This window comes from Lynx rufus, unplaced genomic scaffold, assembly GCF_022079265.1.
Source record: "Lynx rufus isolate CCGP_SWC_20201006 ecotype Redwood Valley unplaced genomic scaffold, mLynRuf1.p SCAF_10, whole genome shotgun sequence".
NCBI classification, from domain to species: Eukaryota; Metazoa; Chordata; class Mammalia; order Carnivora; family Felidae; genus Lynx; species Lynx rufus.
In genome coordinates, this window is record NW_025814824.1 from 74,209,415 (window position 1) to 74,223,485 (window position 14,071).

Here is a 14,071-nt window from a genome sequence, read left to right on the forward strand (position 1 = left end):
TTTCAGGAGTCCACAATTTCATTTTTATTTGAACCCGGGTCACCCGGCCCGGCCTGACGTGGGGCACCGGAACAGACACGGCCCGCACCCTCCCCGCCACCGTGTGGCCTGCGGGCCGATCAGCTGGCCATGGGCAGCAGCTCCTCGTCACCTGTGGACACAGAGAAGCTCGGCAAGTAGGTGTGGGGCTCACCCAGGGCGTCTGTGGATGGGGACAGTCGAGATGGGGACGCCTCACGGAGGAGGGAAGGCAGCTTGGGCTGACTTGGGACCTGAGCTTGAGGCCAGAAACTGCTGCTTGCTTGCTGCATGACCTGGTGTCTCCAAAGCGCATCCCACAGAATGATCTGGTCTTTGGCCTCTTCTCCCAGTGGGGAGACACGGCACAGAAATCAAATGGCTGCTGTTCCCCTGGCATGCTATTACTGTTGTCATCACAGCATGACCATCAGGACCAGTGACGGCTGCCGTCAGCCGAGTCCTCACCATCCAGGCACTGTGAAATCCGAGTGGGTACTTTTGTCCCAATTTACCGAAGAAAACAAAATGAGGCTCAAACTGGTACTCGCCCAACGTGGCCAGCCCGAAGGTGGCAGCCCCAGAAGCAGAGGCCGTCTCTGCCAGGCTCAGGTCTGGCCTGTGCCTCCCTGGTGCCCCGTCCCAGCTGGGGTAAGGGTTTACCCCCTTTTACAGATGGGGAACAGGCCCAGAGAGCGGATGGGCCGGTCATCTGGTGGAGTCTAGAACTCACCTCTCCGGACCCCCACTCCCTACCAGGGCTCTCCCGCCTGGACCCAGTAGCACCCACGGGTCCTCCTACCGTTGCCAGGGACACCACAGTACTCCCTGCACTCCTTCTCTGAGTAGAACTTGTTGCCGTTGCCTTGGCAGCCACCATAGGTGAAGAGGACGCATTTCCCCTGGACGGCATCGAATGCCCAGAGCTGGCTGTAGCCTCGGCAGGGGCCGGTCACTATGGGGAGGTTGCAGGCCGCTGTGGGGAAGGGGGGGCGCGGAGCGTCAGTCCTTCTGCGCGGCCGACCCGGGACACCCGGCAAAGGGCCTGAACCAGGTTGCCCTGCTCGTCCAGAGCACTTGGTTCCTCCGGACTGGGAAACTGGGACCCATGGAAACCAGTCACTTGCCTGGGGCACCCACATCCAGATGCGCACTTCCTGTGACTTCAGGAAGCTTGCCCCAGAATTCTACCCCTGGAACCGCCTCTCTCTTAGCTCCCTGTTCACCTGGCAGGTGTCTTGTTGGGAGGACAGGGTGTGGGGTGCAGCATGCATGGAGGTGAGGGGCCCGTGCTCACCCACGGTTCGGCAGGTCTGCAGACACTCCTTCTCTGAGGCGAAGTTGTTGCCGTTGCCCAGGCAGCCGCCATATTGGAAGGTCTCACAGGCCATGGATGAGCCATTATAGAAATACCTCGTGACCATCCCCAGGCAAGGGCCTTCTGCGTGGCCCAGCTGGCAGGCATCTGGAGAGGGGCAGAACAGCAGCTCTTACTGAGTGCTTCCTGTATACCTGTCACCGGGCTGGACGCTTAACATGCACCATCTAGTTTAGTTTTCCCCTCCACACTCACAGGAAGGATTGTCAACTCATTTTTATAGATGAGGAAATTGAGAGGTAAAGGGACCTGCCCAGGATCACAGAGTGCTGAGATTCGAAACCCCGTGGGCTCCAAAATCCGTGCCCATTCCACGCCATAACCCAGCGACCCACTGGCCCACCGTCCCGTGTTGGTCTTGTCCATCCAGGGACTCTAATAGCAGGTGGCGGTGCACTCGGCGACAGCAGCCGTGCCGGCCTGACCTCTCCCCTGAAGTCCCACACCCATGCCTTTTCTCCCACTGCTCCGGCCCCTGGAGGACCTTCCTCCATAGACCCCTGCCTGGATACCTAGACACTGCACGAATTCCCCTTCATCCAGGAAGTCCTCCTAGATCCCCTGACTCCTCCCTCCTCTGAGCTCCCCCACCCCCTTAGCTGACCCTGCCTTTTGGGTCCATCAGCTTCTCTGCCTGCCTCCCCTACCAGACCACAAGTTCGGAAAAGGCACGGGTTTGTCTGGATGACCCCCAGGACCCAGCACAGGGCAGAGCAGGGCTGAGCGTCTGCTGAGCAAGCTGGAGGGTGAGTCATTTCGTGAACACTGTCCACCACGCAGGGCAACCTCACGTCCTGCTCCAACTTGCTCCCACAGAAGCCCTGATCGTGAGCACAGCAGGCTGTTATCCGCTGTGGAGAGGAGGAAACGTAGGCTAGGAGGCCACACAGTGGTACAGACAGGGCCAGAACGCGCTTCTCATCATGGAGCGGAGAGTTCCTGAGCCCAGGGGCCACACCTTATGTTCCTCTCTCTCCCCTCACGACCCCTGGCACCACGCAGAGGCCTTGATTTGCCTTTCCTAGTCCCAGTCCTTGACCAACAGACAAATAAGAAAGACTTCGTGGTGGTGAGGGCAGCTTGTGTGTGCCACCCATGGGCCCTTCCTCTCTGCAGTGTGACAGAAGCGGGTGGAAAGGTGAGTGGTCATTACCTTCCTTCTTGCTGAAATCAGTTGCTAGCGGCCCGGCCCCTGATCCTTCCTCTTCCTGGGGCAGCACAGCCCGCCGGGCTCTCTGGGGTGGAGAGAAAGAGAAGCTGTTGTGGGGACCTTGCCACTATTGCTCACCTGTACCCCTGGAATATATAAAAACCATTTGTTTTGGGAATCAGGGTGCAGATAGAAGCAGAGTTACTACACTGGTTAATGGACTGGTTTTCCCAAAAGTATCAACCTGCACCCCAGAATGGGCATCACAAGATAGGTTTCTAGTCTGAAAGGAAAATCAGAACCATGGAGTAGAACAACACCCCTGTATCCAAATTCTAGTTGAAATGCCCAAAGGAATAAAATAGTGAGGGGAAAAAAAAAAACATCTGAATTGGAAACTGGGGAAGAGCAGCATTTCCATGCCAGAAACTTGAAGGTGTTTCTACACGGTGGAGTGTGGGTGTGAATGATTTGCAGGAAGGGCTGACCAGACTATCATTGTCAGTCGCTCGCAAAGGAAAAGCCACCTAGAAGGTATGGAGAAGGGACCCCAGACTGACCCTGACACTCTTAGCTGTGGTGGTGGGGAGTGGTGGGGACTAAAGAGCGGGGCAGGCAGCCAAAGCTGGCAAAAGGCTAAGTGTAGAGTCCCTTGAGGCAGGATCCCAAGGCCATTAAAAAAGGGATGAGCGGGGAAACTGCCAGCCAGCAGGGATGGGAGAGACTAGAATCTGAAAAAGTAAATCTGTGGTAACTTTCAATGTTCTCCTTTTAAGGTGCAACTAAAGCTATGATCAGGGACTCCCAACTGTCTCTCAAGCTGGTTGCACATAGGCCTTCTTCCTTGGTGAGGATGCAGGAAGAGAGAAAAAATCATGGAACAATTGAAATAATGCAGCTGCTCAGGAGAAATACCTCCATCACACGCAGGATGACAGCAGGAAACAGGAGAAAACTTAAACCATCAGTGAATTCATGATGACACTGCGTCAATATCACAGGGGCCAACGGTTATGGAAATGAATAGAATGAAAGAAGGAAGTTACTGGAGATGGGAAGGGTTTTGTTTAACCATACCGTAGAGATAATAAACTGGCTAAACAATCATAAGAAATACATTCACATAGTAGGAATTCTAGGAGAGGCAATCAATATAGAAATAATAGAAGAAAACTTTTCTGAGTTGAAGAAAGACTTGAGTTGTCCAATTATAAGTTGGAGTCAAAGGGAATGAGGTAAAATTAATGAAGAGCCCCACCTGGACACTTCCTAGAGACAAAGGATAAAGAGCCTAATGGACCGTGTAGTAAACAGCAGCATTAAATGACAGAAACTGCAGAGCAACATCTGAAGTTTATAAGAGAGAAAAGATTCCGTACTCATCTAAGCTGTTGACCATGTGATAAACACATTTTCAAACACGCAAGGATCCAGTAGTTTGCCACCCATGTGTTTATTCAGAAAAAAACAAAAATAAAAAACTACTTATAGAAATATTCCAGGGCACCTGGCTGGCTCAGTCAGTGGACCATGTGACTCTTAATCTTTGGGTTGTGAGTTCGAGCCCCATGTGGGGTACAGAGAGTACTTAAAAATAAAATCTTAAACCTACAAAAATATTCCCACCAATTGAGAGAGGAATCTAAGTACAAAAAAAAAAAAAGATGATGCAATAGCAAGAAATTATGATAAACTATAAAGCCAATAAAACAGAGTTGAGGTTAAATGGTTGTTACAATGGTCACATAATGTAAACGTTAAAAGTAATTCTCAGAACAAAAGGTGGAGGGGTGCCTCGGTGTCTCGGTTAAGCATCCGACTTCGGCTCAGGTCATGATCTCACAGCGCGTGAGTTCGAGCCCGTGTCAGCCTCTGTGCTGACAGCTCAGAGCCTGGAGCCTGTTTTGGATTCTGTGTCTCCCTCTCTCTCTGCCCCACCCCCCACTCACAGTCTGTCTGTCTCTACCTCAAGAATCAACATTAAAAAAAAATTTTAACAAAAGGTGGAAAATATAAATGTCAACCTCAGATTACATCCACAAAAACAGACATGTGGGAAGCCCGGAAAGAAGAAATGGAAAGTGTGCTCCATTTTTCTTTTCTGCAAGGGGAGACACCAGTTATGGTTTCATTCTTGACAGTGACGAAGAAATACAGATTCCATTGAGATGGGGATGAAGATGGCAGATGTAAATTTCCCTCAAAGTTGCCTTTTCCAATTCCTAACAGCAAAAAAATGAATTCAGAATATCAATCTCCAAATGTTCATCAGCATGGCTCAGTCAAGGAAAGGGGCATAGTTGAAAGCAAAAAGTAAAACGGTTGATCAAGGAAAGAAATCAAGTATTTTGGAGCTGAACAGGATGGTCAACTCCTAACTCTGCCCTCTAACTCCCAAGTCATTAAATTTCTGATTATTCTCCCTAAGACTCCCGAATCCTGAGAGAAGGAAATTGAGGGACCTTTTCTTTTTCCTCTTCTGACAGAGAAGTCGTGAAGACGACTTCTGGGAAGAAAAGAGGAAACAGACTAGAGGCCTTCTCTCTCTAAGTGAGGTTCTGGGGACTACACGATCTAATGCACCAGGGGTATTGACATGGGGCAGACAGATGTCACGCCCTGACCAGGTGGAATGAACCCCACGTAGTTCTTCAAAAGAGAAAGCAAGCAAGGGTATTCCAGCCAAGATGGCATGCCTTAGGAAAGCTCTTCCACCCCTGCTCCTTCCCACCCTTTCCTTGGACTTCAGAAAAGTCGATGGAACACAAAATACCCAGACCTTAGACTACATTTGGGTAGGAGGGGGCTCAGCTCAATTTTATTGGGGGAAATGACCAAGGAATAAATGAAACCCCCCACCCCACCATATCACAGAAGACAGGCTAAAACTGAGCAGGAACAAGATAAAAAGAAATGGCACAGAGACTATCCAGACCCATTTCTGAGATGAAGGAGTAAATACGCCGCACTATAGAAAGAGCCCGACTGTGGTGGCTCCTGTCATGAACTGCCTAGACCTCCCCTGAGGAGTGGGCTTACATTCCCAGCCTGAGCTGTCAGCCCGTTGGGACTGCCTCAGCTAAGGGGACCCCTCTCACTCAGGGTCATGCTTCCTCCCCCAGGCTGATCCCCAGAACATGATCAAAATCCGGGTATTAAGGCCCCACCCCTTGGCACCATCTTGAGACAACTCCAAAGGTCCCCCCCCCCCAGTTCTAGAGCTCCCACAGGGTTGGCTGAGGCATCATGACCACATCACAGCTCCGCTTCTCCAGCCCAGTTCTTCCTTCACACCTGCTCTACAGGTGTTGATCTAGGAAACCCCACCTATGACACCAATGTAGAAGAAAATACAACTCAACAAGCTGAAGGAAATCCTTCAGTGGCCTCAAGCTATAGAGTTGCTTAATGAAAACATATATTCATTAAAACAAGACTCAAAGACAAAGTGGTAAATAAAAGACAAAATTCAGAATACAATAAAAGACAAAATTCAGGCCTAGATATAAAAAATTGAGAACAAAGACAACATACATTCAGAGCTAGTGAATAAGTCAGAAACAGCAAGGAACAGAATAGATGCTGCTAAATGGAATGACTGTCCCAGAAGAAAGGCGAGTGAGAATCCCGGGAGAAGCCCAGTGAATACAGATGAAAGCAACTGAGAACACCTAGCATGTGTGGAAGACAAAGATGGTCCAGGATGAGAGAACAAGTGTTCCCAAAGTAGCAAAACCCCACAGAAAAAATGTAATCTGTGGATGGGAAGGGCACACTGTATTCCAGGAAATTCTGGCATGGAATTCTCAACACCAAGACATGTCCTTGTTAAGATACTGACTGTGGAGTGTTCTGGCTGACTCGGTCAGTAGAGCATGTGACTCTTGATCTCAGGATCGTGAGTGCACGCCCAGCATTGGGCTTAAAGCTTACTTTAAAAAATTGAAAAAAAAAAGATACAGAGTTCAAGGATAAAATTTGTCCTGGCATCTGGGCAGAAGAAACAAATTGCTTACAAGGAGAAGAAACAGCAGGCTGGCCTCAGGCTTTCCAGAGTGATGATTAGCGCTTGAGAACAATAGAGCAGTGCAGACAACATTCCAAGGGAAAGGAAACATGACCCAAGAATGTGACGCCCAGGCAAAATGCCATTCAAGTATGAAGGAAATGGGCAGACTTTTCTCAAACGGAAGAATCCAAGGATTAAAACACCCATGAATCCGCCTTGTAAACACCACTTGGTGAAGGCACTAATGAAGAGATTGATAGAAATAAGTAACTCAGGAATGGAGACGCTGTGGTTCTATTCACCAAGAGTGAGTGTAGAATCCATTCCAGAACTTTTACTAAGTGACTGGGAAAGATGGCGACAGATGCTTATTTGAAGTTCAGAAAGTCCAACCACGTTGTTTTTTTCTTAATTCAAAAAAAACTGCAAAGAATGCTTTTTAAAACTCAAAATAGCATCTGCGATATCATCCCATTTAATAACAGTATGCCTGAATCTGTGCATAAATCTGTGCATTCCTTCTATCTGTCCTTCCCTCCACATGTGCATGTGCCAAAATTGCTGGATTAATGTGAATATTGGTAGTTTTTGGGTGGTGGCATTTTTTTAAACTCTTACTCTGTATCCTTTTCAGCATGATTTTAGTTCTTTATTTTCATTTATTTATCTTATTTTTATCGTTTTTAATTTTAATTCTGTATAACGAGCACACGTTGGTTTTCGTAAAATCAATGATAATTTTTCTTTAAAAACACAGAAGCAAACAATGTTAACAGTGTTGATTCTATGTAGGAATAAGGACACTCTTTTCTTACTTTCTTGTATTTTAAAAAAATTTTTGAGACTATGTTTCTAATATATTTATAATATATATTTGTTCAGAAACATAGCCTTGAAAATTTATACATGTATACACGCATGTATATGCACACACACGTTGGTAGAATAAATCTGGATATATAATTTCCAAATAATCACAGAAAAAAAAAAAAACGAAGAAAGCTTAATCGATATGGTAAAGGCAGGAAAATAAAGCAGAAGAGTAAGGAAGCCCAGAACATCAAAAGGCAGAATAGTAGATAGAGCAGTTGATTGAGAAGCTGCCTGCTCTCAGGTTTGCTGGTTTTTTGGAGATCAATTGACTTTGTCTTTTATTTCTTAAGTATTGGGTATCATCATTTCGTTATTGAGTATTTCACTGGCTTTAGGCATTATGCTAAGAATTTTTCCAATATGTCACTGAATTCTAGCCCATGGAAGGTAAGTGTAACCACCCCATTTCACAGATGAGGAAAAGTGAGGTCTGGATAGGGCAGCAACTGGCCCAGATGGCAGATCTGAGATTGAGCCCTGCGGGGGGCGGGGGGAGGGTTCTGACTTCAAGACCCCATGCCTACCACTGCCTTCTCTCAACCTCTCTCAATGACCCCACCCACCACCACAGGGGGACCTAAGCAGGGGCAGCAAAAATCAAGCAGGCAGGGTGGGGATGGGGTGAGAAAAAGAGGTGCTCACCGTGAGTGGAGAGGGCTCTGGTTCCTGCTCCCCAGGGACACACTCACCTAGGCCAGGACAGAAGAGAGAGGTGAGTAAGAGGGCCAAGACCCAGAGAGGGCTTTGTTTCTGTCATAATGCTAATGACTGTGTGCCGGGTGGGCACTCAGCTGGGAACTGTCTCGTGCATTAGCCCACTTCATGAATGGCTCCACTCACGTGGCCTGCTGAAGGTCATTCGTTGGAAAAGCGACAAGCTGGCGGCCGCACCATCATCGCCAGCAGCACCATCGAAGAACAGCAATGGCTAACACTTACTGAGCACTTACTAGACACTGGGCACAGCACTATCGTATTTAAAGGCTTCCTCTCACTGACTTCCCACAGCAACTTATAAGAGAGGCAGTATGATGCCCCATTTTACAGATGAGGAAAATAAGGCTCCGGAAGGTTGACTAGCCAGAAGCCACACAGCTCAACTTGAATTTCGGTACTCTACCTTGAGCCCATACTCTTGACCCCAATACCGGATTGCCCTCTGCGAGCTACCTGTGGATTCTGGCTATAACGGTGGCACGAGGCTGAATGCTGAATTGGTTCTAGTCTCAGCTCTACCAAGCACATTTGCTGTGTGACCTGGGACAAATCTGGGGGCCCCGGCTACCTTCTCTATAAAGAGGGGAGGGGGACTATAATCCTACGTATCTCAGAGGGTTACAGGAAAGACCCAGGGCCTGGGAAGATGCTGTCTGAGGACCGTGAAGGATGAGGAGGAGACAGAAAGCTGGGGTGGGGCGGGGCAGGGTCGCATTTACCTTTGTCGGCCATCGTGAAGATGGAGTCCTCGGGGATGCCCACACCCAAGGCGACCTCCCTGAACTCCTCCAGCAGGCTTTCTCGAAGCTGTGGCTGTCGCCCTGCAATGGGAAGCAGAGAAGACGCCTCGAACCCCAGGTGCCTAGGCTAGCAAGGCCTGGGATTATTTTGCCCAGTGATTGTCATTTAGGAGCTGGAAGCTATCAGCCCAGTGTGATCTCCTCAATACACTTATGGAAAGATTGGCTCCACAAGAAGAAGAGGTGTCCTTCCCAGACTCCCTCCGACCCCAGGTCTCCCAAATCCCCACGCGTGGTTTTTTCTGCTGGTTCTGTTACAGACCCGGAAACTCTGGAATCAAAAACCAAAAGAAAAGGATTCTACCTCAGACGGGAGACTGAGCTCCACCTCCTCCAGGGGGAGTAAATGTTTCCACCTTTCCCTCAACCACAGTTTTATCAGAAGGATGGAGCAGAACTCCCGACTCCTCCCCACTCCACTGTCCCTAAATTACTGGCCTCCTCCCGCCCCCAACTCCTGCGGACTTATCTAGCTCCAAGCCGTTACCATAGAGCTTGGCGGTAATGGTGGGCCCATGGTGGTGGCTGAATTTCTTGGTCAGAAGGATGGCGTACTCGTCATAGTTGGTGTGGACCACATAGGACTCCATGGTGATGTTCCATCCTGCATGGGCGATGCAGGAGGCCAAAGGCATCGGTTGTCAGAAGGCTCCTCTAGCCTGAATTCCTTCACCTATTCACCCGTACATCATCTGTTCATCCATCCTTCTATCTATCCATCCATCTCCTCCATATATTTATCATTAATTCATCCACCATCATCCCACCCATCCATCCTTTCCATACGTCAAACCATTCCCTTCCTTCTTTCCTTCCCTTCTACCTCCCTTCCCTTCTCTCCCCCCTTCTTTCCTCCACCCATTAACCCATCGATTTATCTGTTAGAGGACTGATTAACTCACTTATCTGCCATCCATATATGCGCTCGTTTACCAATCATTTGCTTATTTTCTCATTTATTTATTCAAACATCCACCTACCCAAACATTCATAGGTTCCACTTCCAGCGCAGTTATTTGACACATAGAGCATAGTCAATAAACATCTGCTGGGTGAATGAATAAATTCACGTCCAGAAGGAATAAATTCCTTCTGTGACAGCACCATGCACCCTGCACATGGTAGATGTTTAGCATAATTTTTATCAACTGATTGCAGATGGCCACCATGAATGCTGACGAACTCCCGATGTTATCCTCAGAATTCAGTGACACCCCTTTCATTCTGGATGCTCATGAGTGCACGAGAGAGGAGGCGGGAGAAGGGAAAGAGGAGGAATACATACAGAAAGCCCAGAGGACATCTCAGAAAAATGGGAGGGAAGGCTTTGGAGGCACGGAGAGGTGAGGCAGAAGGAAAAACAGGTTAAGACACCACAAGGTCTTTTTCAGCAAAGGGGAGAGAGCTGCGGAGGATGCCTCCAATTCAACTTACTAGGCTTATGATAGAGGAACTTCCCGTCAGTGTCTGTTTTCTCATAAGCCCCGGAGATCTCCTCGCAGGTGCCTCTCCTGGAGATGCACAAACCAAAAGAAAGGTAACCGCTGGTAGAGACCGTGGTCCCCACACCCACTCTCCTGCGGGGTCCTCTTCACATGTTTTCCTTTTGTCATTTGGAACGTAGCACTTCCAAACATCCTGTTTAATCCTCATGCCAGTCCTAGGAGACCCACGCACATACAAGGGAACAGAGGGACAGAGGAAAAAGGGACTAATCTTGCCCCTTGGCAAAGCCAGCCCTAAACATCAGCTTCCTGAACCAAATCTGCACATCAGACTGACGCACGGGTAGGGGGGAGTGATGAATGAATGCTTTAATTCCTTTATTACTCTGTGTCTCTCTGGCCCCAGGTCCCTCTGTGAAAGGGGGATAATGACACCTCAAATTGCCGTTGTCAGGATCCAATAGGATACTATTAAACAGCTTTGGGGTGCCTGGGTGGCTCAGTCAGTTAAGCGCCCGACTTCAGCTCAGGTCGTGATCTCGCGGTTTGTGGGTTCGAGCCCAGTGTTAGGCTCTGTGCTGACAGCTCAGAGCCTGGAACCTGCTTTGGATTCTGTGTCTCCCTATCTCTCTGCCCCTCCCCCATTTGCTCTCTGTCTCCCTCAAAAATAAACATTAAAAAAACCACAACAGCTTAGAGTAAGCACTATGCACATACTAGCTGTTGTTACGATGATTGTTATTTATCTTATCAACATTTATCGAGCAGCATCTATATCGAGCCAGGCACTGTGTGACAGGCTGAGGATATAGAGGAGGGCAAGATGGACTCTGTCCCCTCATGGACCTCAGGACTGAGCAGGGCCCATGGGCAGACCAGAGGCAGATGCAATCAGTGTGCCAAGTGGGGAGAAGCATGAGGTGCTCCAAGAGCACAAAGGAAGGTATGTAACCTGAACCTTGGTGGGGGTGGGGGTGAGGGTGGCAGTCAGGGATGGCTTCCTGGAGGAAGTGACCTAGAACCTGAGTCCTAAAGGATCCATAGGAATTAGCCCAGAGAGGTGGGGAGACGTTTTGCCAGTAGAAGGAACATCAGGTGCAAGAGGGTGGAGGGTTTCAGGAGCTGAAAGTCTACTTGGGTCGGTCACCGAATACCTGGTGAGTCCTGGGAGGGGCCTAGAAGGCCCCATTAATGGAGTTGAACTTCATTCCCAGGGCAATAGGGAGCTATGGAAAAGTTTGAGCAGATGCGAGTTTTCAAGAGGTCTTTTGTTTGCTGGGTACACGGCTGGATATTAGAGGTGGGGAGAAGTGTAGAGACGGGGTGTCGTAGACAGCAAGGAGAGAAAGGCAGGTGGCTTGGCAGGGTGCGGATGGTAAAGAAGGGAGCAGAGGGCAGCTTGGAGGGATTTAGGAGGAGAATGGACAGGGCTTGACGGTGGACTGAACAGCCTGTGGCAGCAGAGAGAGGAGTCTCAATGCCTCCCTCCCACCCACGTTTCCAGGTTGGGTCCTGGGGGTTGGCAGGGCCCTGACTGAGCTAAGGGACACCGCAGGATCGAGTTGCAAACCAGGCTGCAAAATAGGCATGTGTCAGGGCACTGCGTGGTGGAGGGCAGCGGAGGGCCCTGGAGCTCGGAGGCAAGGTCCCGGCTGGAGGTAGAGACCTTAACTCTCCGGGACAGGGTGGTGACTGAAGCCGGGCAGGGGTGGCAGATGGGCCCTGGTCCCCCTCGCCCCTCCCACCCCATCCCCGTTCTCACCGCCAACGAGTGCTGGTCATGCTGATCTCCTTGTCCGTCGCCCCCTCGCCCAGCACCAGCGTGCTCATGGACATCCTGTCCATGAACTTCTTCAGCCACGGGCAGGTGGAGCCCATGGCCACGTGGAACCACTTCCCGTAGATCTAGGAGAGAGCCACAAGCTCCGAGGATCTGGATTCAGACACCTGCTCCCTTCCCTCCTCTCTACGCCAAGGATAAGCTTTAATGTCCAGTAGCTAACCGGAGGCCACGCAGCTTCGAGGACGGATGGGGCCTAACGGTGGCCCCACATTACCGCAGCAAGCCTAGGAAGGGGGTGTGTGCACGGGGTCCCACGCTGCTTGGGGGGAAGGCCTTACCCTGCTTAGGCACAGGATCTGTGCTGCTCACGTGGATGAGGCACAAATCCCCGTGGTTGAAGGTCATCGTCAACCACGGCCCCCAGAGCAGCAGTCCCGTCTTTCACTCCTCTGGGGACAGGGAGCTCGGCGCCTTGGAGGCAGCCCGTAGCTCCGTGTTAGAAATGGTCTCCTTTCCTTGAACTAGTAATTCAGGACAAGCCTGCCGCCCCTTCTCCCGCCCACATGGCAAAGGGTGGAAAGAGCCATCACACCCCCGAAGACCCCGGGGAGCCTCCTATGCTTCACCACCCCCAGATGACCCCAGGACCCTGCTCCTCCGGGCCCCTCCACCCACAACCCTTGCTTGTCTCTAGCATAGACAAAATCCACAGCCAGAAGGGTCTGAGAGCCCCTCATACCGATGCGGACACTGAGCCCTGGGTGGGCAAGGTCCTGTTCAAGGTCATCCGGTGACTGGTGACAGAACTGGGGTCGGAGAGTGGTCCTGGGGCTCCCCCACACAGCACTTAACAGCCGGCCCTCTTAATCCCACCGGCCCGATCTCCGTCCTGTTTCTCTGCTCCCCGTTACCCCTCACGTCTGCCCCGTGCCACCCAGACCTCTGTCCACAGCCAGGCCCGTAAGGGCAGAGGGCCCAGGATGGTAACAGGGGTTGGGGGGGTGGGGGGAAGGGGCCGAAAGGTGAAGGGCGGGGAGAGGGGGGCAGGAGGTCACGAAAAGCTAAGCCCTGTGAGGGGGCTGCAGGGGCAGCAGACAGCACGAAGCCTTTTCCAGGCTGGGTTATAACTGAAGCACGGATTCCCCTTGCGCCCCCAAGAAGGCAGGTTCACACGTGAGGGCATCTGACTCAGAGATCGTCAGACGAGAGGCCCAACGGAATGGCAGGTGCATAAAGTTGTAGTTTCGGCGAATCCCGGGCGGTCTGAGCAGGAAGGACCCTTGGGGACCCAGCCCCCGAGTTTTGGCTTGGGAGACTGGCCCCCCTGCAAGGCCCACCTGCTCAGACACCCCGGCACCGCCGCCTGAGAGGCCAGCCTTACCCTAGAGATGATGAAGTTCTCTTGCACTTGGATGTCATCAGGCGACGTCAGCACGGGGCTGGCACTCACCGCCAGGCAGGCAGTCAGCAGCAGAAACAGAGCCCTGAGGCTCCGCATGGTTCTGGGCTCTTCTGCCTCGGTGTCACTCACAAGCTCAGTCTGGGGACAGAGAGGCCACCGTCTCTCTGCCTGCAGCAGCTGTGAACTGAGACTGGGGAGGGGGCCTGCAGCCTGTAGGTGACCTTGGTATTTGCCCCGCTCAGCTGGAACCAATCAGGGCCCCAAGGCCAGGTCTGATCGATCCCTTGTAGCGCCCTGCCCCGGGGTCAGTAGTCCCAAGGGGTCAAGGAGGCTGTTTCAGAGGAGGCGTTGACCAAACACAACGTGGCCCAGATGCAGCCCAGGGCCGGACTCAGGCTCCAGAATGGCTCCCGGAGAGACCTCCCCACCTGCCACAGGGGAAGACGAGCCTCGCCCGCTGGGTCGTTCATTCCGCTCATCCCACCTGGACCTCACG

At 51.1% G+C, this 14,071-nt stretch overlaps 1 protein-coding gene across 1 annotated transcript; it reads right to left on the reverse strand.

Moving 5' to 3' along the window:
• On the reverse strand, positions 1 to 13,756 carry AMBP (alpha-1-microglobulin/bikunin precursor). Its single transcript, XM_047099608.1, has 10 exons — positions 13,555 to 13,756; positions 12,153 to 12,295; positions 10,380 to 10,456; positions 9,433 to 9,549; positions 8,865 to 8,966; positions 8,071 to 8,117; positions 2,550 to 2,631; positions 1,316 to 1,483; positions 821 to 994; positions 1 to 151 (listed from the first exon to the last, which is right to left on the reverse strand). The coding sequence occupies exons 1-10, from the start codon at positions 13,669 to 13,671 to the stop codon at positions 120 to 122; spliced, it is 1,059 nt and encodes a 352-aa protein (XP_046955564.1). The 5' UTR covers positions 13,672 to 13,756; the 3' UTR covers positions 1 to 119.
• Positions 13,757 to 14,071: the final 315 nt, after the last annotated feature.

Excerpts from the sequence above, each read along its gene's own strand:
- AMBP (XM_047099608.1), bottom strand. The coding sequence starts at position 13,671 with ATGCGGAGCCTCAGGGCTCTGTTTCTGCTGCTGACTGCCTGCCTGGCG. Across the intron at positions 9,550-10,379 it reads GTTCCTCTATCATAAGCCTA|GATGGAACATCACCATGGAG; the intron begins GTAAGTTGAATT and ends TCGCCCATGCAG. Across the intron at positions 1,484-2,549 it reads TGATTTCAGCAAGAAGGAAG|ATGCCTGCCAGCTGGGCCAC; the intron begins GTAATGACCACT and ends GCCCCTCTCCAG.